At 51.7% G+C, this 27,160-nt stretch overlaps 1 protein-coding gene across 1 annotated transcript in view; it reads left to right on the top strand.

Moving 5' to 3' along the window:
- Positions 1 to 22,173: 22,173 nt before the first annotated feature.
- The window catches only part of ABTB3 (ankyrin repeat and BTB domain containing 3), a 287,580-nt gene continuing 282,593 nt past the window's right edge, over positions 22,174 to 27,160 (top strand). The window contains exon 1 of the mRNA XM_062202964.1: positions 22,174 to 23,380. Within this exon, the coding sequence (XP_062058948.1) occupies positions 22,240 to 23,380 (1,141 nt within the window). The 5' untranslated portion in view covers positions 22,174 to 22,239. The remainder of the gene's footprint in view (positions 23,381 to 27,160) is intronic.

Genomic DNA, 27,160 nt, shown 5'->3' with positions numbered 1-27,160 from the left:
GAGAGAGAGAGAGAGAGGTCTTCCATCTGCTGGTTCACTCCCCAAATGGCCACAGCAGTCAGAGCTGTGCCGATCTGAAGCCAGGAGCAAGGAGTTCTTCTGGGTCTCCCACATGGGTGCAGGGACCCAAGGACTTGGGCCATCTTCTACTGCTTTCCCAGGCCATAGCAGAGAGCTGGATCAGAGCAGCCAGGACTTGAACCAGCACCCATATGAGATGCCGGCACTGCAGGTGGCAGCTTTACTTGCTACACCACAGCGTTGCCCCTCCAAGCATCTTCGATAAGGGATCCTCATTCTGAACCTACGAAACCATGCAACCCCATTGCCCTGCCAGGGCCTGAGGAGGGGCCCAGGGAACTAAAGCTTCTATAACTTCGCAGCAGCTTATCCAACTCTGCTGTCACAGCCGAACTGGAGTCCTCTGGATGCTGTCTCTCACTAGGACTGGACGCCGTGGAGGGGGAGGGGATAGAATCAACAAGAGTGCTAAGAGAAGTAAGCAATCAACAACCAAGGGCTCACAGGCGGAGTGGGGCCCGCTGCCTGGTTTCATAAAGAAAGCTTTAGTGGACTCTAACACTCACGTATTATCCGTGGCTGCCTTGGCACAGCAAGGGCAGGGTGGGGGACTGGTAACAGAGACTGTGTGGTCCACAAAGCTGCAAATATTTCCCAATGGGTCTTGCATCTAAAAAATTAGGGGAGATTGTGAGAGCCTTGAGGAAGAGGAAAAGGAGGTGAGAAAAGGCACAGACCCTGGGGTTCTGGCTCCGGAGTTTTGTCGCTGGGTGCCTTTAGGCAAGTTACTCCATTTTCTGAGCCTCCATTGCCTTGTCTATCAGTGGGGATGACAGTTCTACCATGAATTTGCTGAGAGGATTCAACAAAACTCTATGTGAAGAGCTGGCCCCATGCCTGCCATAAAACCAGGCCCGATCCATGTCATGGACTATTCTTAGCTGACCCACAAAGATCTCAGTTTTCGGGTTAACACATTATGTCAGCTCAGGTAGGAGGGTTTTGTGTGCGCCGTGGAGTTCTGTGGGGTGATGCCAGCGCTTTGTCATCCGCTGCGCTTCTCAGGGTTGTCTCCCACCGTGATGACAGCCGCGACGGCCCGGACCGGTTCCGAGGGAGGCGCTGTCCTGGTTTCTCTTCCTGGATGCAGCACTCCTTGTCACCACCAAAGCTGAGATCACTTCTTCCTCGGGACACTCACCGTTCTCCCAGACTCTTGGTCATCCACGCGTCCCTGGGATCTTAGACAATTTCTGGATTTTCTAAGGAAACATGGGCTGTGCACATTTGATTGCCATGCGGTTACTATCTTGCCTCTCCTGCTTTGATCCCAAATCACTCTTCCTCATCCAGCGTGGAACAGGGGATGGGGTTGGCAGTAGAAACCGTTCTGGAAATAAATCTATATCAGTGAAGGTGCCTTTGGCCGCAAAAAGCCAAAAGCCCAACATTCTAAGAATAAGGACTTATTCTCAGAGTCTGGAATCCAGAGCTAACGTTTTCAGAGTTGGGCAGTCATTTAGCTGAGCGGCAACAAGGATCCGCTCCTTCCATTGTGTTCGCTCACCCTTATTGGGCTAGCTGCTCTCATGGTCCCAGGATGGCTGCCTCAGCTCCTGGCATCACACAGTGAGGGGCAGAGGCAGATTTACCTGAAGCCAATGAAACTTAAGCCTCAGTGTCCTTGGTTGTCACAGACCCCTTCAAGACCTCACAGTGTGCTCAGATGATCGCATACACTTGTGAAATTTGGAAAAGTAAAATACAGGAGCGCACTTCAAAACATTCATGGAAATGAAGTTCAAGGGTAAGTTTATTTCAGTGCAAAAAAATATTGAAACTCATGAAGTTTTTTTTCCCCCACAATACACATTTTCCATGAACTTTTTGAAAATTTCCCCACACACATGGATTTCAAAATTTTTTTTCACCCAAATAAATATCTGTTAACCCCATTTTTCCATGAACTTTTTTGTATCCTTTTCAAAAAAAAGCAGTTGCTTCAGATTATGTAAGCTTTAGGCCCTATAAAATCTGGACCCACCTCTGGTTCTGAAGAGAGAGAGAGAGAGAAAAAAAAAAAAGATCTCGCCTTGTGTCCCCTTTCTAAGAACAACAAAAAAAAAAAGCTTCCAAGAGCTTCCTTTCCACCTTAGATTTTTTTTTGTTTGCATTTTATTGGCCAAAATTCTGTCACATGCCCATGCCTTAATTGTGCATTGATCTAGGACCTCTAAGAAGCAGAGGTCAAATTAGGACTCAGGGTACTAGAAATTTATCGAAAGCAATGGCCATGAGGAAGACAGAGAGGGATCTGGAAGAGGCTGGGAAAGCCATCAGGGGCCTAGGAAGGCCTGACCCTGGGTATGGCAGAGGGGGAAGGGAGGGAGGAAGGGAGGGAGAGATGGAGGGAGGGAGGGAAGGAGAAAGGGAAAAGAAGAGGGAGGAGGAAGGGGGGGGGATGTTGGTTGAGTGAATGTATCTTAGGCATCAGCACAGCTCTAAGGGAAGTTCAGCAAGGCCCTCAGGTGGTACTCAAGGCTAAATTACCTGTGGGAGGAGTCTGTGGCCCCCAGGAACAAGCCTGCCATCCAGAGACCACTTTGCCTAGTCATTGGTTGGGAGCATCCCGTGTGGAAAGGGGCCATCCCTCAAGCAGGGATGGGCACAGCAGGTGGGCTCATGTGGATCTGAGAGGCACATTCTCACAGCCACCCTATCTGATAAGGGGACTTAAGACCCTGTGAATGGTGTGGGCCAATAGAGTCATCTCCAGGGAAAGGACCCAGTGAGCCTGGAGGTCTCAGCTGCTCACAGCAGACTTCCTGTAGTGGACGCAGAAATGGGTGGTGATGGGGAGTCGGTGCCAACAGCATCTGCCGACCTCCTTCCCCTACCCCACCCATCTACCAAGATCTCTACCCACAAGAGGCCCAGCCTGATGTGGACATGACTGTGCCGTACCAGCATTCTCCTGGATCCCGTGGCCAGCGTGATGGGAGGGAAATAGAAGGGAGGGAAATCCCTCCATTGTTGCTGTCCAAGTCTCAATATTGGTGATGAACCTGTTCCCTCATGAAGCCAGCAAAATACGCTGGTCCTGGGTCCTCTGCCCATCATCTCAGCTTGGAGTTGGGTTGCTTATTTATTTATTTATTTATTTTTATTTATTTATTTCATTTTCATGGTGGGAGGGGTGAGCCTTGGTGTCCTGGGTCTATTCGAATTTGGCTAATTGCGTGTTGCCTACTTAAAATCTCCCCCTACTGTTTCAATTAGATGAAGACTTCTCCACGTTCTGCTTGGCAAATCAGGTTGCAAAGCACTGGGGGCCCTCCTGGTTCTGGAGGGGAGCTGGGCCATGAATGATGTATGAGCTGCGGTGGGTTGGATAAGTCATACTCCTTCCGTGATTTGGAACCCCTGGAAATAGCGTACCTGACATGAGTGTGTGTAACTGCATAACTTCCTACCTGGCCTCCCTGCTTTCACCTGGGCCACCTACTCCTCAGCTTCTATTCTCTACCCAACAGCGAGCCATTCTGTTAAAATGCAATTCAGATTGTGTCTCTGGGCTTAACTCCTTCCAGTGCCTAACAAATTACTTCCAAGAGAACCCAGAGTCCTTACACTGATCTACAAGGCCTTATGTCAAACTGTGGCCCTAGGGCGAAATCCAGCCTCCTGCTGCCTGGTTTGCAAATAAAGTTTTGGAGCACAGCCTTGCTCATTTGTTTCTGTCATCTGCGGCTGCTTTCTTGCTGCAAGGGCAGAATTGAGCAGGTGCAGCAGGGACCATGTATCCTGCAAACCTGAAACCCTTCCCACCAGCCTTCCCTGGGAGGAGGTTGCTCATTGCTGCCCTACAGGAGCCCCATCCCCACTCTGCTGTCACCTTGAAGACCCTGTCTCGTCCTGGATCACTCTGTGGCATCCTCGATAGGCTCTTCACCTTTCCCCTAACCTGTCACGCCTCCTTCCATTTGGGCCTTGGCACAGCTCCCTCCTCTTCTGCAGTGCTCCCTCTAGTACTTGCTCCCCGACCTCTTCAAGTCTTGATCTCGGATACTCACCTTCACATCGGGGACTTCCTGGTCAGCCCATGAAGAATTGCAACCCTGCACGTCCATTGTTTGTGTTTCTCCAAGGGGCTTTTCCCTAGCCTAGTATCTATTTTATGTATCTTTTTTTTAATATAACCCAATCACCCCAAAGGCAAGCTCCTTAGGGCAATGATCTTTGTCTTTTCTTTTTAGTATCTCTGCTATGTCCCCAAGAACTAGAACAGTGCATTGTGCATAGTAGGTGTTCGGAGAAATGCTTGTCACATTGGTGAATCTAACCTGAAAGGTTTAGAATGTCCCTGTACGACAGAGAACTCCAACAACAGTGGTGTCTTTTTTTCAAGATTTATTTTATTTATTTGAAAGACAGAGTTACAGAGAGAAGAGGTCTTCCATCCCCTTGTTCACTCCCAGATGGCCACAATGGCTGGAGCTGTGCCGATCCGAAGCCAGGAGCTTCTTCCGGGTCTTCCACGTGGATGCAGGGGCCCAAGGACTTGGACCATCCTCTACTGCTATCCCAGGCCACAGCAGAGAGCTGGATCGGAAGAGGAGCAGCTGGGACTAGAACCGGTGCCCATATGGGATGCCGGCGCTTCAGGCCAGGGCATTAACCCACTGTGCCACAGCACCAGCCCAGTGGTCTTCATGGCAGGCTGGTTCCATGATAGCACCAGAGCCCCTGGCTCCTCCAGCAGGACTTCCCAGCACCCTTGCACAGGTACCTTTCTCTCTCCCCATGCTGGTGTCATGAGTGTGGGAGGTTCATGCACTCCCAGTCTCCTCTTCATGTTCAAGGCTGTCAAAGCAACAAGTGGCTGAGACGATGAGGTGCTTTCTCCAGGAAAGCAGAACTTGTTAGGAACGCCCAGCACACTGCTGTGTCTGCCTCCTTGGCCAGACCTGAGTCAGAGGCAGCCTCAGATGCAGGGGAGGGTAGGAAACGCAGCCTCACGCAGGATGGAGAGAGAGGAGAGGGATATTGTGCAGGTGGCCTACAGCATCTGATGCATCGGTCCTTGGTTTTTTATTCTTAGCTAGGAGAAAAACAAGGGCGGAACTTGAAGGACTTCCAGGACTATGGAAAGGTGCGAAGGGCAGAATTGCTGATTTTGACCAGAGGCTGGTCCGAAGTTCCTCTGTGGTATAGTGTCATGGCTCCCTGAACCCAGTGTCACGCTCTTTGCGGAGTGTCAGCCCTAGGCAGTGCACAGCCTGTGCCAGCTTCAGCTGCTATTTCTATACAAGTTGATCAGTGAAGCGAGGTGCATGCTGGGAGGTGCACACACACAGGTACCTCAATGCGGGTGTCTAACCGCCTTCGTCCCACCTACCACTTGCCTCCTTTATGCAAACCATCTTGTGAAAGCAAGAGCAGCCTTTCCTTTCTGGGGAGGATTCTAGAAGGGTCTGTCGCAAGCCTCCGTAATCTTAAGGAAGCTGTGCAGGAGGTAACAAGTGGTTGAGGTGAGACCCAAACCCTAGGCTGCTGACACTGAAGCCGATGCGCACGCCCTTGATGCCATTCATTTATTTATTTGTCCATTCATGTATTCCCTCAACAAATACATGCTTCATGCTTACTGTGTGCCAGGCACTGTTGCAACGATCGTATCTGCTATGTTAGGAAAACATTACTCAAATCAAGAGTCTTTAATTTTGGTAAGTGGAGGGTGGTTCAAAGAAATTAAAATGTACCCGCCCTGCTTTTATCTACATTTTTTTTTTTCAGTAAGTCTCTAACTAAAGAACACACCCACGTGCCTTCATTGTCACATACTTGTTTCACATTCCACAGCTAGCTTCTTTTATGTGCATATTATTTGTTTAATGACATTGTCAATTGCTTGAAATGTGGGAGTCTGTCTTATTCACTGTTGAGTTCCAGTCTCAAACTTGCCTGCACTGCCTATGGTTAGGGCAGTCAAGGGCACACTGGGCTCAAAAGATTTCTGCTGGCTGAAATGGGATTGGTATTAGGCAGGGCTTTTGGCTGTAAGCAACAGAAGCCTGCCCTGGGTACTTTAAACAAGCAGGGGATTTATTGGAAGGATGTTGCTGGCAGAACCCATTTTATAACATCAGCTGGGTTATGCCACAGTAACAAACAGCCCCTGCTGCTCCATGTCTTAAACAACAAAAGTTCATTTCTCTTTTTTCCAGCGTGTCCACTGATTGGAAGGGTGATTGTGCTGGTCGCGGGTACTCAAGGTCCCTGGCTGATGGAGGTTCGCAGTTCCCTGATCCCAGAGCAAGGAAAAGGGAAGAGCATGAGGCCACTTGCACCTCAGCCCTGAGAGCCGCTCTGGGATGCAGCAGGCACTGCTTTTCCCTCCCTCACACTTGACTAAGCAGACCAAGGCAGATGGCCTTCCTGATCTCTTAGCAGGTGGGGAAGGGGAAGTCTCTTGGGCATTCTGGATGAAAAGTTTCCTAATTTTGATCAGCTTTGATGACTCCACAGATTCCAAAGCCACCACCATGAAGGTTTGCTCCCTAGTTCTGCCATCTGAGTCACGTTAAAAATCCTATGGGGGGGGGGGGCACCGCCGTGGCTCACTTGGTTAATCCTCCGCCTGCGGCGCTGGCATCCCATATGGGCGCCGGTTCTAGTCCCGGTTGCTCCTCTTCCAGTCCAGCTCTCTGCTGTGGCCCGGGAGAGCAGTGGAGGATGGCACCTGGCTCCTGGCTTCGGATTGGCACAGCACTGGCTGTGGCCGCCATTTGGGGAGTGGACCAATGGAAGGAGGACCTTTCTCTCTGTCTCTCTCTCTCTCTCACTGTCTGTAACTCTACCTGTCAAATAATAATAATAAAAAAAATCCTATTGGAGCCGCCCGCTGGCCGAGGTTAGCACATGCCCAGTGCTTCAAGAAGGCACCCAAGAGAGGACATATGCTGGCCAGTCAGAAGCCCACACCTATGACCAAGTCTGTCCCCTGGTTTCTCAGTTGCAATTTGTACTGCTGATCAATGAAGTCTAGAAATTGCTGGATTTGGGTTGGCCTCTAACCTCTTCAAGGAGTCAGTGCTAGATACTCAAAGCGTATTTATTTCCTACAAAAAAATGAATTAGTGGGTGAAGCTTCTGCTTGGACACCCACTATGTATAGCAGAGTGCTAGTTCCAGTCCAGGCTTCTTGGATTCCAACCCCATTCCCTGCTAAAGAGCTCAGGAAGGCAGCAGGTGATGGCTCAAATACTCAGGTCCCTGCCACCCGTGCCTGAGACCCAGATGGAGTTCCAGGCTCCTGACTTGGTGCTTGGCCAGCCCTGGCTGCTGCAGTCATGTGGGGCATGAGCTAGTAGATGGAAGATCTCTCTCTGTCACTTTGCCTTTCAAACAAATAAGTAAATCTTTCAAAGATTGAATTAATAAAGGAATCATGTCTTATTTATTTCTATGCTTTTGCACTTAGCGCTCAATACATGTTAGTCCTACATGTTTCCTGAAGTGCTTTTCTAGAAAAAAAAAATTGGGGACCAAATAACTGTACCAAAAGATGGATTCATTCAGCCATTCTCGGTGGTAGGCAGCCTCTGAGATGCCAACGGTCCTCCTCTCCGGTGTTCAGACCATTGTGTCACACGGTCCCCTGTGCTGGGAGCTGGATTTGTTGCCTGCCTTCTGACACTCAGAGTATGACCAGGGAGCAAGGCGTCTGTTCTGAGATAAGGTTGAGACGGCCTTCTCACTCTGTGAGAAGTGCCCTGTGAGGAGCGGTCTGGGTGACAAGGAACACAGCCATCTGAGGGCTCTGACATGGGACCTCCCCAAAGCACAGCCGAGGGGACTGTAGCTCCACAGCACCCCGTTTGTGTGACCCTGGGAGATCCCGCCGAAGAGGCCCCAGCCGGCTTCTGCTTAGACCCCTGGCCCACAGGAGCTGTGAAATCCTGTTTGTGGTTTGACAGTGCTAAGTTCTGGAAGAATTCTTTACAGAGCAACCCATAACTGGCACGTTCTTTCATTTACTCAATAAATACCTACGAGCACCTTGTGACCTCCTTGGGACATTTGAGGATCCACTGGAGCTGACTCTGGCTCTTAGGGAGCTGATTCCTTGAAGCAGGTCTCTCTGCTTCCAGAGGCAAATGTTCATCGTGAATTTCTGTAAATGGAAGAAAGTGCTCAGAGGATCCCAAACTTTTAAACGTTCTTTCCCTCTGCGTTCTGAGGCTAATGTTTTGTGGAGCACATCTTGGAAAGTTCTCTATTAGCTAAATGAACAAATGCCTGAAACTTGTCATTTTAAAGGCTTAAGGTTCGCTCCAAAAATGCCAGAGTACACCCGCTTTGTTCATTATCGGCTTAACAGCCGGGCTTTCTGCCCCACGCCCCGTGCACACTTTCACTAATTAATTTAGCAAACACTGACTGATTATCCAATGCAAGGACTGAACTGTTGCTCGGGCGATGCTGCTACTGTTTCTCCAGCAGCAGACTTGGAAATTTGCTCATTGTTTCATTTTGTGAGTAACAGTTTCAGGCACACGATTTGGGCACAGAGCGGAGGAGAGAGAATGGAACTGGCGAATGTTAAAATCGAATGTTAAAATCGAAGGTTTGCTGCAGACAGTCGTGTGTACTGAAGCAAAGCTTTGTCCTCCAGGAGAAAAAAAACATAATCAGTATTGAAACTGTGCCTGAAACACTTCACTGGACTGTGTTTAAAATGTTTAAAGGCTGCTTGCAACAAATAGAGCCCTGAAAAAGTCTTTCAAATTAAAATGAATTCTTGGCACGCTTTTCCCTAGACTGCCACAGCTCCTTCCACCACAGCCAGCTGCAGACAAGCCAGGGCGTGGTCTGCACTGCCTGCCACGTGTCAAGTGCTCCACAGTTCGTGCGGGAAGCAGGAGAGGGGTACCACATTTATGCAACAGAGGGAAAGGGAGACCCTCTTCTGTCTTTGGTGCACCTCTCCTGGGGCATTCACGTGATGTTCCTAGATTTCACGAAGCAAGAAATGCCCATTTCTATGCCTAGAAAGCATGTGGGGGTGTGGTTTCCAAATAAGAGCACCGCCGATAGGCACTAGCCTAGCCTAGTTGGGACCTTTATGTCACACATCGAAGTGCCTGGGTTTGATCCCTGGCTCTGGCTCCTGACTCTAACTCCCTGCCATTGTGAACCCTGGGAGGCAACTATGATGGCTCAAGTAGTTGGGTCTCTGACACCTACATGGGAGACTTACACTGAGTTCCTAGCTCTTGGCTTGGATCAGCCCAGACCTGGATGTTGAGGGCATTTGGGGACTGAACCAGTGGATAGAAGCCCTCTCTCCCTCTCCCTCTCCCTGTCTCCCCCTCCCCTTCCTCCCTCTTGAATAAATGAAAATTAATAAAAAGGAAAGAAGTAAGGCAATCATCAGTGTTAGCCAAGGTAAGGAGAAATGGGATGGATTGAAGCTTTGAAAGTAAATGTGGGGGCCTGCACTGTGGTGCAGCGGGTTAATGCCCTGGCTTGAAGTGCTGGCATGGGGATATGGGTGCCGGTTCGAGACCCAGCTGCTCCACTTCTGATCCAGCTCTCTATTATGGCCTGGGAAAGCAGTAGAGGATGGCCCAAGTCCTTGGGCCCTTGTGCCCACATGGGAGACCCGGAAGAAGCTCCTGGCTTTCAATCAGCATGTCTCCAGCCGTTGTGGCCAATTGGGGAGTGAACTATCAGATGGAAGACCTCTCTCTCTGCCTCTCCTCTCTCTGTGTAACTCTTTCAAATAAATAAATAAATATTTTAAAAAAGAAAGTAAATGTGATGGCATAAAATACAGGGTCATATTTCTCCTCTTGAGAACAGGGCAGACATCTCTAACATACCAACCTTAAAGGGAAGAATTGACAAATCTTTTAGCAAAATAAAGGGGACAAATGACAAGTCATGAGGATAGAGGACATGTTAACATTGTAATTTTTACAAGTAATTCATTAAAATCCACTTAATTTCTTTTTTGAAAAAAGATTATTTATTTGAAAGACAGAGTTGCAGAGAGGCAGAGGCAACCCAAAATGGCTGTAACAACCAGAGCTGGGCCAATCCAAAGCCAGAAACCAGGAGCTTCTTCCAGGTCTTCCACGCAGGTGTGGGGACCCAAGCACTTGAGCCACCTTCTACTGCTTTCCTAAGCCATAGCAGAGAGCTGGAGCAGAAGTGGAGCAGCTGGTACTCAAACCAGCGCTCATGTGGGATGCTGACACTGCAGGTGGCAGCTTCACCTGCTATGCCACATGGCTGGCCCAAAACCCACTTAAAAAGGACAGGCATCTTAGAACTAAAGTGGGGGCGGGGAGGGGAGGATAAGTGGAAATGACATACACAGAGAATTCTTACAGGCAAAGATAGGAAAGACCTCTAAGGAAAAAAAAAATCAACTGTAAAGGTGATCAACTAAATGGTATTTATTGAGAAGTGATGTCATAATGGCACAGGACTTGGATTCAAGCTGCCTGGTGGCTGCTTCCTTGTTGTGTGGCCTTGGGTAAGCTGCTGAAAGTGTGCCTCAGTTTCCTTATCTGTCAAGTGAACCTCACAGAACTGTTGTAGGACTAGGCAAGTTGATACCTGCCATGTGGAACAGCCTGGCATATTGGCAATAGTGTAAAAGTGTTAACTGCTATTATTTCTCTTATCAGAGTTACAGCATAAAAATATTAATAGCAAGCAATGTCAAGGGAGTGGAGACAGAGGCACACTTGTACACTGTTAGATGGGAATAAATTGGTGCAGTCTTCAGAGTGACTATTTAGCACCGTGCATCAAGCTGCCTGGCCTTGGACTAAACTCCATGGTGGAGATTTTTCCCATAGAAATAGAGAGTCAGGGATATAAAGAAATAGCTATAAAGATACATTTTTTTTCCAAGCTGTGCACATTTGTCCAATACTGGGAAGGAACTAAATGTCCAACAATAGATTAGTTGCGCACATTATTGGCCATCCAATCAGTAGAATTCTGTGCAGTCATTACAGATGATGTAAACAAAATCACTCTAAGGGCCATTTGGGGGGACAATTGGAGAGTGAACTATGTATTATTGGATAATATTGTCATATCAGTGCTACTGCTCGGGTGTGATCATGGTGTTAGAGTTTCTTATGGGAGACCCGCTGAAGTGTCATGACGTCTATAGCTTACTAAAATGATTTAGGGATGAAAGCACACATATATTACATAGACAGATACGAGAGGGGGGAGGGAGAGAGCACGCAAAGGTTAGTAATAGCACAGGTGAAGGGTGGATGGCGTGTTCATTGATCAATGTTTCTCTTGAAAAACTTTTCAAAATGGAACACTGGAAAAAATGTATGAAAGCATGTGAGGACAGAAAAAAAGCGATATGCTTGAATTTAAAAAGTAGATTACATATCAATCTATGCAGGATGATCCCATTTTTTGGTTAACAGATTAGGATTAAGGAGCAGTAGCTGGTATTTATTGGATGCTGTCTCCTTGCTAGGCAGAGTGCTAAAAACCCAACATGCATTGCATCATGTTGCTATAATCCTGTGAGGTTATGTAGCATTATGGTTTTTCTCATGTAAAAAAATTAATGAATAGAAATACTGTTTGTTAAAGTTATCCAGGGATCACACAGCCCGCCACTGGCACTGATCTTTACCACCTCAAGTATCTTAATTACTGAGAAAATAGCTGAAAGCTGCTAATTATAATTACAGTGAATAATGATTAATAAAGGCTGCACTGCAGGTACATGCTCAATGCTATAGAGAAGCAGAGCGGGGCTGTTTTATAGGGTAGAGCAGGAGTATGGTAGTTCCTACTGAAGTCAGTTGGGCAACACTTGAGTTGGGTTTTGAAGGATGCTTAGGAGTAAAATGGGCCAAAAAATAACCAAGAAGGAAGGAACAGTATTTAATACAAAAGGAACAGCATGAGTCAGTCCACACTGTATTTAGGGAACTGTTATTATATTTTAGGGAGTGTGGGAGCCGGTGCCCAGAGCAAGATGGCAGTCATGAGGTTGGAAAGAGACCAGCGCCACTCCTTTCTGATGGTAATGGGAGCTCTTTTAGGAAAATGACCCAGGCAGAGGAGAGGAAGTAAATCAGGATGGGCAAATGAGACTGGCGCTGGGGAGACCACGTGCGGGGCTCTGGGGAACAGGCCCGACAGGAGACGATGAGCTGTTTCACCAGGGTCAGGGGAGAGAACGGAAGCTTCCTCCTCCAACAGTTTGCCGAATTCTTTGGGATGCTCTCTTAGGGACAGTACCGGGCCTTCTGCTCCGCTCTGTCTGCTCCGTGGCCCACCCTCCAGCAGCATGGAGGGTTTAAGCCAGCAGGAGGCACTGGCAGAAGATGGGCAGGGGGCGGTCCCTCTCTGCTGCTTCGGGTGGTTTCCTGGCAGCAGCAGCTGTGTCTCACCTGTGAGCCCGGCTCCCGCCAAGCAGCCCCGCCCACCACGGAGCTGCCTCCCCTGCTCAGCCCCGCCCACCACGGAGCTGCTTCCCCCTGCTCAGCGGTCCCTGGGATTCCAGATCCCATCACTCAGACAGCCTGGGAACTTCTGCTCTCTGGGACCTCCGTCTGCTCCCTGGTCCTGGCAGCCTTGGGGTGCTGAGGCCAATTTCCCGGCGGCCTCCTCCCTATGGTTTTAGCCTCTCCCAGCCTCTCTGTAACAGGCCCAGAGCGGTTTCTCTTCCACTCTGGGCTCTGACAGGTGCACACCTCACCTACAGAGGTTCCTAGTGCACACAGACTCCTTCTCTGTTTGTAGAATTGCACAGGAGGACAAAGCAGTCACTCAAGCAATATTTGGCTGATTCCTGGCCTTGGGACCTGCAGATGGAGAAGACATGGTGTGGCTTGGGATGTGGCTTCCACTCACTCATGCAGTCAATCAGCAAACACATTCCAAGTGCCTGCTAAGTGCTGGGCACTTCCCTAGGAGCTGGGGACAGAAGAGTGGCGTGTCCTTGCAGAGCTCACATCTTAGTGGAGGACTTTGGTGTTCCAGTCAGCCACTGGAGAAGGGACTGGCCTGTTTCCTCCAGTCCCTGATGGAGCCCCGCCCCCTCCTCACCCCCATCAGAGTCTGCTTAGGAGATGGAGACTTTCAGGTGGAAAATAACAACAGCTGTATCATGTTGAAGGCGGAGTCTGTGCTAGGACTCCTACCTACTCCAACAAGTGTTTCGTGAGCACCTACTATGTGCTAGGCAATGGGTTTGCAGCAGGGAGCAAGACAAATGAGTCTGCACCCTCAGGGATCATACTGTTGAGTCGGGGATGACAGATATTAAGCACATAATAAGAACACATAATTGAAAACCAGGACACACACTCCAAAGGAGAAGGACCTGTCTGTGAGAAATGATAATAGGGAAAGTTGACTCAGCTGGGAGTTTTGCTGATTGGCTAAGTCTGGGCTAAGCCCCAAGAGACCAGGCGGGTTGTGTGGTGGGAGGTGGGGAGTGGCCCCCCCCCTCACTTAGCCCTCACACCTGAGCTTGCAGAGACCAGAGAAACGCGCTACCCTGCTTGGTTGTTGCGCTCCGAGTCGCCAAGACTTTAACAGACCAGATTGTCGGCTGATGATGAACTTGGGAAGGTCAGCGTGACCTCCAAGGTCTGCCAGTGAAACAAAGCGACTTCCCGTGGAGTAACAGTCCTGCCGGAGCGGAAGGCTGCACTCATTGTAGCTGCTCTGACGGCTCACAAATATGCCACAGTACTTTCTGGATGGATGGGAAGACTGCCTTTTGCTGTGCCTTTGCTAGTCCCTGAGAGCACGTGACTGGCTGTAGCCAGTGAAACAGGAGCAGAAGTGAGGTAGTTGCACCTGCCCTTCTAGAGAAAACTTTCATAAAAGTCACAGTGTTCTTCTTACCTCCTGCACGTTGATCCATACTGCCCATTGTAACCTGAGCAAGAAATACATCTGCTGGTTTTCAGCCGCTGAGCTCTGGGGAATGTTTGTTAGTGAAGTACAGCCTAGCCTAGCCTGACCAATACAGGATATGTGTGTGTGTGTTTCCCCTTTACTCCGTAACGAGTGACCAGCTGCTCTCAGAGGAGCAAACCTGGCACATTGAGTGCATTATGTTAATGAAATCTAACAAAGTGAGGTAAGCACCATTATTTCCATGTTGTGGATGGAAGTCAAAAGCCAGCACATGACAGAATAAGCGGGAATTGGGTTTTGAACCCCAGGTGGTGTTGCGTGGCTCCCGAGCAGAAGAGAGGGAGGTTGTGGAGCTAAGGAAAGGGAGACGTGTGCTTCTGCGTGGAGAGCACCCTTTCTGAATGCTCCCTGGCCCCATGGGAACAGAAGGGTTGGCTCTGTGTGCCCGCGGCCCTGCCTCTGCTCTCCCAGGTGAGCTGCCAGCTGGCAGGTGTACTGGCTTGGGGAGTTCAGGGAAGGAAGGGTCGTCCGCTAGCCCTGGTCTCCTGACTGCTTTCAGGATTAGGCCTGAACTCCGTACCAAGCTCTTCAGGCCTGTGGACTGCCTTGTGCCCTCCTCCTCAGCCTTATCCCCTAGTATCCCTCCCCTCACCTCGGAGCTCAGCCACACTGAACATCTGCCACTTCTTCCAAGTGAATGAATGCTCTTTTGCCCTAGGACCATTGCACAGGCAATCTCTGCTTTTTGGAATGTTTTCCACGGTTGGTTAATTTCCACTCATCCTTAAAGTCTGCGTATTCATGTCAGTGCTTCCGGAAATCTGTCTCTGATGCACCCAGCCTTGGTTAGAAGCCCCTCCTGGAAACTCTTCGGTCCACTTGATGGCCCCCTGCCCCATATCACAGCTCTGTGGTGTTGGTTCAGGGAGAGGGCTTTGGAGTTGGAGTGCCTGGGTTAGACATCTGTGTCAATGACTCCATAGCTCTGTGACTTCGGGGAAATGATTCAACTTGTTGGATCCTCAGTTTTCTCACCTCTTAAGTGGGACCAGCTATGTGGAAAGTGCTTAAAACACTGCCTGACACAAAGCCTGCTCTCAGTAAATTTCCGAGATTACAATGCTTATCGTGTTCATGGTCCACGCGGGGGTCCATGGGTGGAATCTGGGGCCCATGAGCCCCAGATATCGTATGCCGACTGTAAACAAATAATATTTACACACAGATGTGCACTTTGCTAGGGAGGGAACTAATAGGCTTACCAACTGGTTAAAGGATGCATGACCCCTTGCCCACATTGATATCTGTGCTGAGAACCCCTCCCCTACTGTTAACAGGTGCAACTATACCCCCTGCTTGAAAAAGTCGCCCTTTTTAAGAAGCTCTGTGAGTTATGCAACCTATTGACTTTGCAAATGAGCGAGCGATCCTGTTGACATTGTAATTGTATCTTTCAGGAGAGAGTTCAGACGTGGGCACATACATCCCTCACTGATTTGGAATAAACTGAAATTGGACTCATTTGTAATCTTCTGCCCAGTAACAGAGCCTTCCACTAGCAAAGATGCTTTCCTGAGCGAAGGGATTGCTGCTGAGGTTTGTCCACGCTGCCTGTGCATTTAGGGGTCCGCTGATACTCGCAAGGGGCTTTCTGAGAAATGGCACCGTGAAACATATGCCGTGTGTGCATTCATGTGTGTAGCTCTCGAACCTCCCCTGTTCTGAAACTCACTGCACCTGCAGCTCTTGGTAATGTCTGGTTTTTGGTAGCTTCCAGGAGGGAAGCTGAGCTCCCTTAGCATACAACCAGTGCTGTGCCTGACCTATAATAAAAGTAACCAAGTCTATTGAGCATTAGCAATGCTGGCCAGACCCTGTTCTGATATCTCATTTAAGGCTTTGAGGAATGTGGTATTTTTTATCCCCAGTTAAAGGTGAAAAACAGAGACACAGTTAGGCACAGGGAGGCTGGGGAACTTACTCAAGGTTAGAAAGCCAGGAAATAGTGGAGTAAACTTGAATCCCCGGTGGCACAGCTTGGTACAATCCTACGTGGTGGATGCCTGAGAAGCAAGAGATGAAGAACTGAACATGTGTGAGTTCAGCTGACTGGGACTGGTTTGCATTATAGCTGTTGGATTAGTTGCAATGCTCACAATTTGGTTTCTAGATTGCTGAAGGGCAAAGTATTGTGTTAGCACTTTGGCAACAGGGATTCAGAATAATGGACAGAAAATACTTTTACTTTCTTTTGAAAGTAACTCTGTGGCTCTGGTAAAAATGATACTTGTTTATTGTCCAAAGCTCAGAAGTTTAAAAGGAGAAGAAAAAGAGCTCATCAGTGATAGCACTGGAATAAACAAAATTCTTTTTCAAAGTCACCAGCAACCCAACAAACTGGTTATGGTTGTTGTTTCTGTCCTTTCAGGCAAGTTTGCATGCATATGTACGTATTTAGCTCTACACGAAGCATTTTACATAAGTAGGATCATATTTTACGTGCTCGTCCAAAACCTATTTAAATTTTTTTTCCATAACCAATATGCTGTGTAAATAAAGGTCACCATCATTATTCTTTGCAACTGTTTGCTATTCACTCGTAGGAATGCATCATGATTCATTTCACCTGACCTTATTGAAAGACATTTGGGTTGTTTCCCAAAGTCCTCTGTGAAAACAACATTACTGTTAGGGTTGGAGCAGGACTTGGTCCCAGCTCAGGCAGATGTTTGAACCCTGGAAGTCTTATGTTAATGGCTGATGGATTCAGGATAAAGGCTTGATCCAATTATGGTGGCTGGCAGGCGATACTCTGGTCATTCAGGGCCTGCCCTTGGCAAGCAGTGCTTGTGAGAAGTTTGGTTTTCTAAGCCCAGTTGGGCCTAGAGTCTCCTCCTGCTTCCTGGATGCCCCTCTGTATGACTTCCACCGTCCACGGGACCCCACCAGATGCCGGATGAAAGGGACCACCTGGCCTCGGACTGTGAACCTCCAGTATTAGAATCAGAAGCTCTTCTTCTTAGGGGTTTTGGTTACAGTCATGAAAAGCCCACTGATGTAATTGCCAAGAGCATCCTGTGGTCTTTTGGAAAATGTGCAAGGGGTGCCCTGGGAACATCAGAGGGAAGTCACAGGAGTGCTCATGTATATTAGCAAGCTCGCTCCAAGAACTTGATCACTCTCTACCCCGCCATGACATGCCTTCACCATGACTGACATAAATCTCTGGCAATTCGCTAGGCAAAATAGTCCCAGCCGTTTAATTTCTACTCTCTGTTTACTTTCATCTTTAGTATTTATGTATTATCTGCTTGCATTTCTAGAGGACAACATACACCAGACTTATAGTTTTGAAGAGAGGTACTATGCAGATGCAACCATATGTGGAATCCATATACCAATTAAGATAGAAATAATGGAATATTTTGTAGCCACAAAAAAAAAGAATATTTGGATGAATATTTAACCATAAGGGAAAATGATAATATTATAAAGTTTGAGGATGTTTTTGAGGAAATATCAGAATGCAAAATACTTTACAGAATAATCCCAACTATATTACACAATATACGTGTTTAGGTTTGGGGAGGGAATCAAGACAAGAAGGAAATGCAAGAAACTGCTAATGTTTGTTAGCTCCGTAAGATGGGATTTGGGATGCCTTACACTTTCTTTGAAATGTTTGTTCTTTTTGCAGACATGGGATTTTCTAAAGACAGTAATGTATCTATTTGTTTGTTTATTTTATTTTATTTTATTTTTAGTGAGAGAGAGAGAGAGAGAGAGAGAGAGACAAAGGTCTTCCTTCCGCTGGTTCACCCCAAAAATGGCCACCGCGACCAGCGTGCTGCACTGATCCGAAGCCAGGAGTCAGGCGCCTCCTCCTGGTCTCCCACGCAGGTGCAGGGCCCAAGGACTTGGGCCATCCTCCACTGCTTTCCCAGGCCACAGCAGAGAGCTGGATTGGAAGTGGAGCAGCTGGGACTTGAACCGGCGCCCATATGGGATGCTAGTGCCACAGGCCAGAGCTTTAACCCGCGGCACCACAGTATTTATTATTGTCAGTGTTTGGGGTAGGGGTCACTTACCATCAGTTCTGAGTGTTGTTGAGAAGGATTAACTTTTGTGAGCTGAACAGGTGCAGGCTTGGTTTATCCCTAACACCAGGGAACATGTTCCATAGCACTGGCACTAGATTATGACCAACAGCCCTGCTTGTGGAGTGCACTGTGTGTAAGGGAGAGAAGCCAAGCACATAGCACCCAGAACATAAGAGAAAGGGCGTGCATGCCTGCTGAGATATGGCCAGTCCTCCTTCCACTCAGCCTTGAAGGATAAGTTGGATTTTATAGGCAGCATTTGCTAGTTTTTTCTTCCAGTGCTCTAAGAAATCAGCATTTGTTGCAGAAAATAGGAAAATGTAGAACATAATAATACGTTTATAGAGTTATCATACGTGGAACACTGTGCCAAATCCTATATAGGGAAAATTTCATTTAACCCCCAACAACCCCATAAGGTGGGTGTGATTATTTTGCATATTTCAAAGGCAAGGAAATCAGGTGCAAAGAGATTGAATGAGTGACCTCAGGTTGCACGATTGGAAAAGCAGCGGAAGCTGTACTGGAACTCGAGTCAACTTGCTGCCATGGAAGAAACGGAATTGAGGCGAAGCCCCTTGCCTCCAGTCCCTTTCTTCCCATGCATGCTTCCTCTTGCTGCCTGAGCTCTGCTGAGTGGCCAGCACTCAATGTCATCAGTGCATAGGTGGGAACTGAAGGCGAGGGGGGCGTGAGGCCACCGGGGAAACGTGCAGAAAAGAGCAAAGGGCCCCGCACCACAGGACTGGGGAACCGTTCCTCAGTGTGGGCTGAGCACAGAGGAGTCAGCGTAGAGAAAACTTGACCGTGGGAACCTTGGAGCGGAATCTTAGAGGATGTGAAGGAAGGGGCTTGCAGGGTGGCGAAGGGTGGAGAGGAGTGTCCCCAGCCGAGCGAGCAGCGTCTGCAAAGGCGTATCAGATGGAAGAGACAACACCCTCGCTTGGAAAGCGGCGAGTGAATGCTGGCTGACTGGCGTGGGACACAGGCGAGTGTGTGTGTACGTGCGCATGTCTAAGCATGTCTGCGTGTGTGTGCATGTTTCTGCGTGTGCGTTGGTGTGGGAGTGTGCTCAGGAGGCTGCTGGGGGCGAGGGGTGGTAAGAGGCCAGAGAGGAAGGCAGGGTTGAGATCCTTCAAGGGTCCTCTAAGATTCAGAACGTCACGGAAGGAGAGCTGCGGTGGTCCCTGGAAGCCAGTGCATCAGCAAAACCTTTATGTGTAAGACAGGGGGGAACCTGTGAATCTTTTTCACAGGGTAGTTGTTTGGAATGATGAAATGGGAACTGGTCTTTCTGAAGAGTCTGGGACTGGGGGATTTGGAGAGGGAAGAGGCAGGCAGGAAGGAGAGCAGTTGGTAGAAAGTTAAAATAGTGCTAGGATGGTAGCTACAGCATGATGGGGGCTTTGAGGCTGTCCACCGGGTTGTCTGAGAGAGTGTTGGTTCCTGCCACCGCCAGCTTCATTGAAGTCAAACTCTTGTCTGTGTTTAAGGTATAGAATGTGATGTTCTGAAACATGTACACATTACAAATGATTACCACAATCAAGCTAATTAACAATCCATTGCCTCACCATTACCTTTCTTTGTGTGGGTGGTGAGAAGCAGCAAGATCTCTTTGCAAATGTCAAGTGTACAGTAAAGAATGACTAACCGTAGGCGGTACGCCACACAGCAGGTCCCCAGAACTGATCCACCTTACAGCTGGCACCTTGGACATTTGGCCAGTGTCTCTCCTTTCCCTGCAGTCCCCAACCTCTGGGAACCATCCTTCTCTGTCATCAGGAGGTCAACTCAATTTCTTTCTTTTTAGATTCACAGATCAGTGAGGTCAGACAGTGTGCGTCTTTCTGTGTCTGGCTTATTGCCCTTAGTAGAATGTCCTCCAGGGTCAGCAGGGTTTCCCTCTTTTTAAAGGCTGAATAATATTCCATTGTGCATATTGCACATGGATACCCACACATACATGCACGTGCCATTTCTTTACCCACCTGTCTATGTAGGAACCCTTTGGTTGTTTTCATAGCTCTGCTATTGTGACGACAAGGCTGCCATGAATACAGGAGTTTAGATATCTGTTTGAGAAAGGGATCTTACTGCCTTTGGGTCTCGCAGGCCTAATTCCAGGATGGCTGTGCCTATTTACATTCTCCCCAACAGTGTGCAAGGGTTCCCTTTTCTCCATATGCCCACCGACACTGGCTATCTCCCGGCTTTTCTAAGTAGCCATCCTAGCAGGTGTGAGGAGACAGCTCATTGGGGTGGTTTTGAGGTGCAGTTCCCTGATGATTCACGGCGTTGAGCACCTAATCTTGTACCTGGTGGCTACTGCTCAGCATTCAAAGGCACATCCTTCCTTCCCTGATGAACAATATTTATTCAGAGCCTGCTCTAAGTACTCGGACTAGTAACCTAGCGTGGCCAGGGTCCGGAAAGCAGCAACCCCAGGAGGCAGAGTGAGCAGGGGACACAACAATGCTGGTCTTGGGGGATCTGCACGGGCTCCCTAAGCTGAGAGGCAGTAGGTGGGGCGTTGTCCACTGGAGATTTTTTTTTTAAAGATTTATTTATTTTTTGAAAGTCAGAGTTACAGAGAGAGAGAAGGAGAGGCAGAGAAAGGTCTTCCATCCGATGGTTCACTCCCCAGTTGGCCACAACGGCCGGAACTGCGCCGATCCTAAGCCAAGAGCCAGGAGCTTCCTCTAGGTCTCCCACATGGATGCATGGGCCCAAGGACTTGGGTCATCTTCTACTGCCAAAGCAGAGAGCTGGATTGGAAGTGAAGTGGCCAGGACTCAAACTGGCACCCATATGGCGGCAGCTTTACTGGCTACACCACAGCGCCGGCCCCCACAGGGGATTAAGACCTGGTTTCTACCGGGATGAGTGGGGAAGAGAACACAGTGCCTCTGGCACAGAAGTGCAGCTACACTGCGCACCCATATCACAAGGGTCCTCGGAGCCACCGGACCCTGTTTAAGACTGAGCTATCTGGAACACTGTCCACCAGGGGAGCCCCGTGGAGCGAGAGCCCTCCCTCCAACACAGCCCGAGGGCACTGAAGGGTGGCACAGGGCCCTCCCGGCTGCTGAAAGGAACTTCACGAGCCCTGGTGACCGGTGGGTGCCTGGCGTCCAGAGCCTGGGCCTCCCAGTGGCGGCCATCGCCTGGGCCCCTCTGCTCGCCTGGATCATTGCTTTCCACCCCGGAGCAATCTAGGGATGAACGAAGGCTGCATTAATTGGTTCTGGGGTAGAGAGAGGGAGGGAAAATACAGGAACTAGGAAAGAAAAAATAATAAGAAAAGTGAAATCCGAAACGCGGGGGAGCATTACCTGCCCAACCCACCAGCCTCCGGTCCTGGCACCAACGCGGGGGCCGGAGGCGAGAGGCAGCCGGAGGGTAGCGGCCTCCGCGTCGCTGTGCTCCTGCGGGTCCCCCAGTTCCCAGGCGGCGGCTCCCCACTTCCCGCAGCCTCGGTCGTGGCCCGGCGTGGTGTAGGGGCGGGGCCGCGTGGGGAGGAGGAATTTTACCAAAAGAAAAAAAAAAGCGCGAGGTAATTAGCATCCTCTGATCCCATTGGCCCTCCGCTGGGCCTGCTTTGCATACGCCAGCCCCGCTGGCTGCCCGGGGTTTGCTGGGCTTCGGCAGGGTTTGCAGCCGCCGCGGCCGCCGCCGAGCTTCAGTGCGGGGCGGGCGGGCGCCGAGCGAGCAGGGGCCGGGAGCCGGGAGCCGGGAGCCGGGAGCCCGGAGCCCGCGGAGCTGCGGCGGCGGCGGCAGCGTCTGCGGTGGTTTCCGTCCTGCAAACGCCGGAGCCGACACCTGGCGGCTTCTGCGCCCCTCCGGGCCCAGGAAGGAGCAGCCCAGGCACTTTTTTTTATTTGGGAAGACGGGGGGCGAGTGCAGGCGGGCGCTTCCCTCCTGGCCTGGCACGCTCCTCGGCGCGCCCCAGCTCCAGCCCGGACCCTGGAAGATGACTCCGGGGGCTGCCCGGTGTATTCCAGCGGCGGCGGCGGCGGCGGCTCGCAGACGCAGCGGGAAGTAGTAACACGGGGTGGCAGCGGCTGGTGGAAAGTGAGCCGAGGCGGCGCGGACTCGGCTCTCCCCGCGCGCCCCCGGCGCCCGCTGCCGCTCGCCGCTCCTTCGCCTCGACTCCCCGGCGGCCGCAGCATGAAGTGGCGCAGAGATGGCCAGGAGAGGTAAGAAGCCCGTGGTGCGAACGCTGGAGGATCTGACACTGGACTCGGGTTATGGTGGCGCGGCGGACTCTGTGCGCTCCTCCAACTTGTCTCTGTGCTGTTCCGACTCGCACCCGGCGTCCCCGTATGGCGGGAGCTGCTGGCCGCCTCTAGCTGACTCCATGCACAGCCGGCACAACAGCTTTGACACCGTCAACACTGCCCTGGTGGAAGACTCCGAGGGGCTGGACTGCGCCGGCCAGCACTGCTCGCGGCTGCTGCCGGACCTCGACGAGGTGCCCTGGACGCTCCAGGAGCTGGAGGCGCTGCTGCTGCGCTCGCGGGATCCCCGGGCAGGCCCCGCGGCCCCCGGCGGCCTGCCGAAGGACGCGCTGGCCAAGCTGTCGATGCTGGTGAGCCGGGCGCTGGTGCGCATAGCCAAAGAGGCGCAGCGCCTGAGCTTGCGCTTCGCCAAGTGCACCAAGTACGAGATCCAGAGCGCCATGGAGATCGTGCTGTCCTGGGGCCTGGCGGCGCACTGCACGGCGGCCGCGCTGGCCGCGTTGTCCCTCTACAACATGAGCAGCGCCGGCGGCGACCGCCTGGGCCGCGGCAAGTCGGCGCGCTGCGGCCTCACCTTCTCCGTGGGCCGCGTGTACCGCTGGATGGTGGACAGCCGCGTGGCGCTGCGTATCCACGAGCACGCCGCCATCTACCTGACGGCCTGCATGGAGAGCCTCTTCCGGGACATCTACGCGCGGGTGGTGGCCTCCGGGCTGCCCCGCAGCTGTAGCGGCCCCGGCCCCGGCTCCGGCTCGGGCCCCGGGGCGGCTTCGGCGGCGGAGAAGGAGCGGGAGGCGCCGGGAGCGGGAGCGGCGAGCGGCGGCGCCTGCAGCGCGGCCAGCAGCGCCAGCGGGGGCAGCAGCTGTTGCGCTCCGCCAGCCGCCACCGCCACCGCCACCACCGTCGCCGCAGTCCCGCCGGCCGCCGCCGCCGCCGCCGCCAACCACCACCATCACCACCACCACGCGCTGCAGGAGGCGCCCAAGTTCACGGTGGAGACGCTGGAGCACACGGTCAACAACGACTCAGAGATCTGGGGGCTCCTACAGCCCTACCAGCACCTCATCTGTGGGAAGAACGCCAGCGGTAAGTGGCCGCCCCCTCGCGCCCAACTCGGCCAACTCGCGCCGCAAGTTTGCCTCGGGCCCCACCCCCCCACCCCGCAGCGCCTTCCCGGCCACCCGCCGCGGCCCCACCCTCTGAACCGAGTTGCAGGGCTGGGGACTGCCAGCGACCTCCTTGCGCTTGGGACCTGCGCTGCAGCTGAGGTCCTCGGTCCGGGAGCCCGCGGGCCCGCCCTCGAGGTGGGGCGGAGCCGGGTGGCGGCTGCCCTCGGACGGCCGCAGACTAAACCAGGCACTGATGTCTGGAACAGGTTGGATCGTTTGCGCCTTGCGCCTGTCGGGTCTTCTACCAGGACCCCTGCTTGTTGTGACCTTGAAGATGCCACCTTCTGTGCCCACGAGTTTGGCTCTCTAGGACTTGGGCGGAGGCGCGCCGCTCTCCCCGCCACCTGGTTCCCATGCCTCGCCCACGCCTTCGGGGGACACCGTGGGTGCTTGGGGGAGCCAGGGCCCCGCGCTGGGAAAAGCAGACCGATCGAGAGCTTGCTGGGCCTGGAAACCATGGGGTGTGTGTGTGTGTGTGGGGGGGGAGCCAGGAGGACTCGTCGCTCCCAAGTTTTATTCCAGAACAATTTTTTTTCCCCGAGGGTGGGGGCTGCGCAGTGGACAGAGTCCCCAGTCCCGACCCCAGACCCTCGCCGCTTTCCGCCCGGGAGCTGAGGCTGTCATCCCTTGGCTGACGGGGCGCCCCCAGAGCCCCAGGCAGGGCGGATGGAGAGAGGGGGCTAGGGAGGGGGGGATGGCCAGCGTAGGGCGTGGTCTTCAGCAGGTTCCGCCGCCCCTCTCCGTAGCCCCCTATTGTGGGCGCCAGGGTTGGGTAGGTTCGAACCCGCAGCTCCCGCGGCGGAGGGGTGGGCGTCGCGGTGCTAGCCGTCTGCGAAAGCCGGAGCTAGGCACTTCAAAGCCTCAATTTTCCACAGGAAATGGCAGAAGCGTAACTGGAGACGCTACCAGCGAAATCAAACTTTTTTACATATTCAGCGGTTTGGCCGGAGGTTGCGTGGTGGTGGGAGCCGAGAGGCACGCAGCCTCCCTGGGCGGATCTCATTCAGGTTGCTGCATGCCCGCTGGCCCGGGGCCGACGGCGAGAGGCGGCGGGCGCGGCGCGGCGCGGCCTCCGGGGATGCCCAGGGCGTGAGGGTGCGGGGAGCGCGCGCGCGCCTGGGGCTGCTGTATGCGCGGCGGCGAGCGGCAGCCCTGGACCCCCAGCGCCTGGGTGGCATCCTCGGTGGGGGAGGGGAAGGAAGGCGCAGAGCACCTGGGGGTGGCGGGATCCGCGTCGTAGATCCCCTTGCCTTTTTGGGGTCTCTTTTCCTGCCGAGGGCGCAGCCGCCGAGACCTCCCCTCCCCCTCCACACAGGAGAATGGAAACACCTGGGGAGGAGGCAGTGGGCTTTGGGCATGCTTCTCCAGAATGCAGAATTCACCAGCCGAACCCAAGCACCTGGGGGCTGGGTGGTCCCTGGTTTGGACCCTACCCTAGCCAAAGAGCAAAGAGGGGCATTGTCGTCTCCCCCTTTGCCCCCCACCCCCCACGTGCTCCCAGTGCCCAGGTTATGGACTGTCTGTCCCACCTGCGCCGCCCCATTTCCTTAGGAGTCTCCCATCTTGAAATCTGGGCTCCCCGCTCCTCCTGTTTGTCATTCTCTGCAAGTTGTGGTCTGCGCCAGTTTATTTCTCTGTCCCTGGGCTGCCCCAACTGCAAAGGGAGGGTCACGGAGGGAACACCTGCCCTCCTTGCCCCACCCCAGGTCTGTCTGTGTTGGCAGCCGCTGGTTTTTTTCCGAGTCAGTTCGACTTTTATGATCTTAAAGACAGTGTTGGTCCTTCTGCGAGTAAGTATAGTTTAGGGAAGGAGAAACCCGCAGAGCTGCTGTGGGCAGGCCCGGTGTGTGGCTGCTGGGCCTTGCCGTCTTTCCCACACCACAGAGCTCAGCTGCTGGCTTCCAGGGCCTCTGCAGCCTTCTCTGGTGTGGAAGGCGCTGTCATTTCGTTTGTGATCTCTTCATCTCATTTCCTCTGGGCTTGTGTAGAACGGCGGATCATGACGGCAGGAGAGGTTATCGAGGAGTGAGTAATGTTGTGGCTGTTAGAAATGTACATTGAACACCAGACCTATCTGTTTTGCATGGCAGTCTTTCTGATCTGCAAGCCGTATTAAGGAGAGCATTCTTTAGGTGGTGGGTCCCACCCCCTCCGCCCCGCCTTCAACTCAGTAGCATCACTTATCCAGTTGTGAATTCATTTTGTTGGCCAATATTGGTTGAGCAGTTTCCAGGGGCTCGCACCTAGGAACAGCTAGCCATGGACCCAACACTGATCTCAACCCGGTGGATTCTCAGGGTTCCCTCGAAAAGGTACTACGACTGTCTCCTTACCCAGAGGCAGAAACCAAGGCACAGGGAGCTTGAGAATCTTGCACACAAGTTCCCTGCCATCCTACTGGCATTAAGCACCTGCACAGAACAGAGACACTGCACCACCTCACATCCTTGGTTTCCCATCCTTGCTCCTAGCAAGTGGAACTGGGAGTACTGCATTTTGCATGCTTTTTGTATCTTCTCCAAAGCCTGAGAAAGGGCCTGGCACACAGTTGGATGCCTGTTGAGTTGAGCAAGCTAATCTGTAACACAGTGATGTCCTGAAAGAAGCTCTTGCATTTCAAGTTTCTTGGCTCGTCTTTGCAAGTCTTTCTACCTTGGTCTGTGCCTCTCGTGCCATCTCTGCACCTGTCCACCCTTCTCATTTGCTGATGTTGCTCTGCTGAGCAGCCCTGAGACTACCTACAGAAAACAGAAGATAATTGTCGCTAAGGGAATGCACGAATGGGCTGTCCAAAGAAAAATCACACCCGTGTGCTATAAGGCATGAACTTCGTGGTGATCTGAAACCCCTGTGGGGCTGTGTGCATTGTCAGCTGGGAGACCCGGGCAACGCTGGTATTTCTGTGGATTTAAACACTGGGATTGGATTGGTTTTGCCACAGGTAAATGAGGAGCAGGCGGAAGCGCTCCACCTGCCTTGGTGTGTGTTTCCCCTTGAACCTTACGCCCCTTTGGAGCTGGCCAGCTCACTCTCTGGCTTGAAGACTTGGCTTTAGAATGTTTGGCAAGGGCTCCCTAGGAGCAGCCACTCCGCCTTTCTTGTTCATTGTTCCGTCTCCCTCCGTCTTCCCTGGCCTGGTACTGGCTCTGTGATGATCCTCACTGTTGCGTGCATGTAACCAGCCCTTTCCGTCTCGGGGTTTTAAAACTGGCCAGCGCCTGTAGAGGCAGTGAACTCTGAAGTCAGACCGCCTGGATTTGAATTTCCGGGCTATCATGTTTTAGCTTTGTGCTCTTGGGTATCCTACCTAACCTCTCTGAGTCCAGTTTCCTCAACTATAAAAGAGAGGTAGTAATTATGAGGATGAAATGAAATGACACGTTGCGAGGCCTGTTACAGCCTGGTCCCGAGACATCATGCAGCTAAAATGATGGCGGCAGTTGCGACAGTCCAGGCAATGATGTGTCTTGTCTTTATCACTTCCAGATCAGCTCACCCCAAGGGCTCAGTGTGGATGGAGCCAGCAGGGCACAGAAGTTTACCTGGATTTTTTTTTTTTTTTTAATATTCCCATGCCAAATAGTTTGGTATAGCTACCTCAGGGATTGATCCTTTGGGCACAGCCCTGTGGCCAAGGTCACAGAAAGATGGTTTTGGTCAAAGTAAAATAGCTTATTTATTTATTTGTGTCTTATAA

This window comes from Lepus europaeus, chromosome 10 (assembly GCF_033115175.1).
Source record: "Lepus europaeus isolate LE1 chromosome 10, mLepTim1.pri, whole genome shotgun sequence".
NCBI lineage: Eukaryota > Metazoa > Chordata > Mammalia > Lagomorpha > Leporidae > Lepus > Lepus europaeus.
The sequence above is the reverse complement of the archived record's forward strand: the minus strand, read 5'-3'. Positions and strand labels throughout refer to the sequence as shown.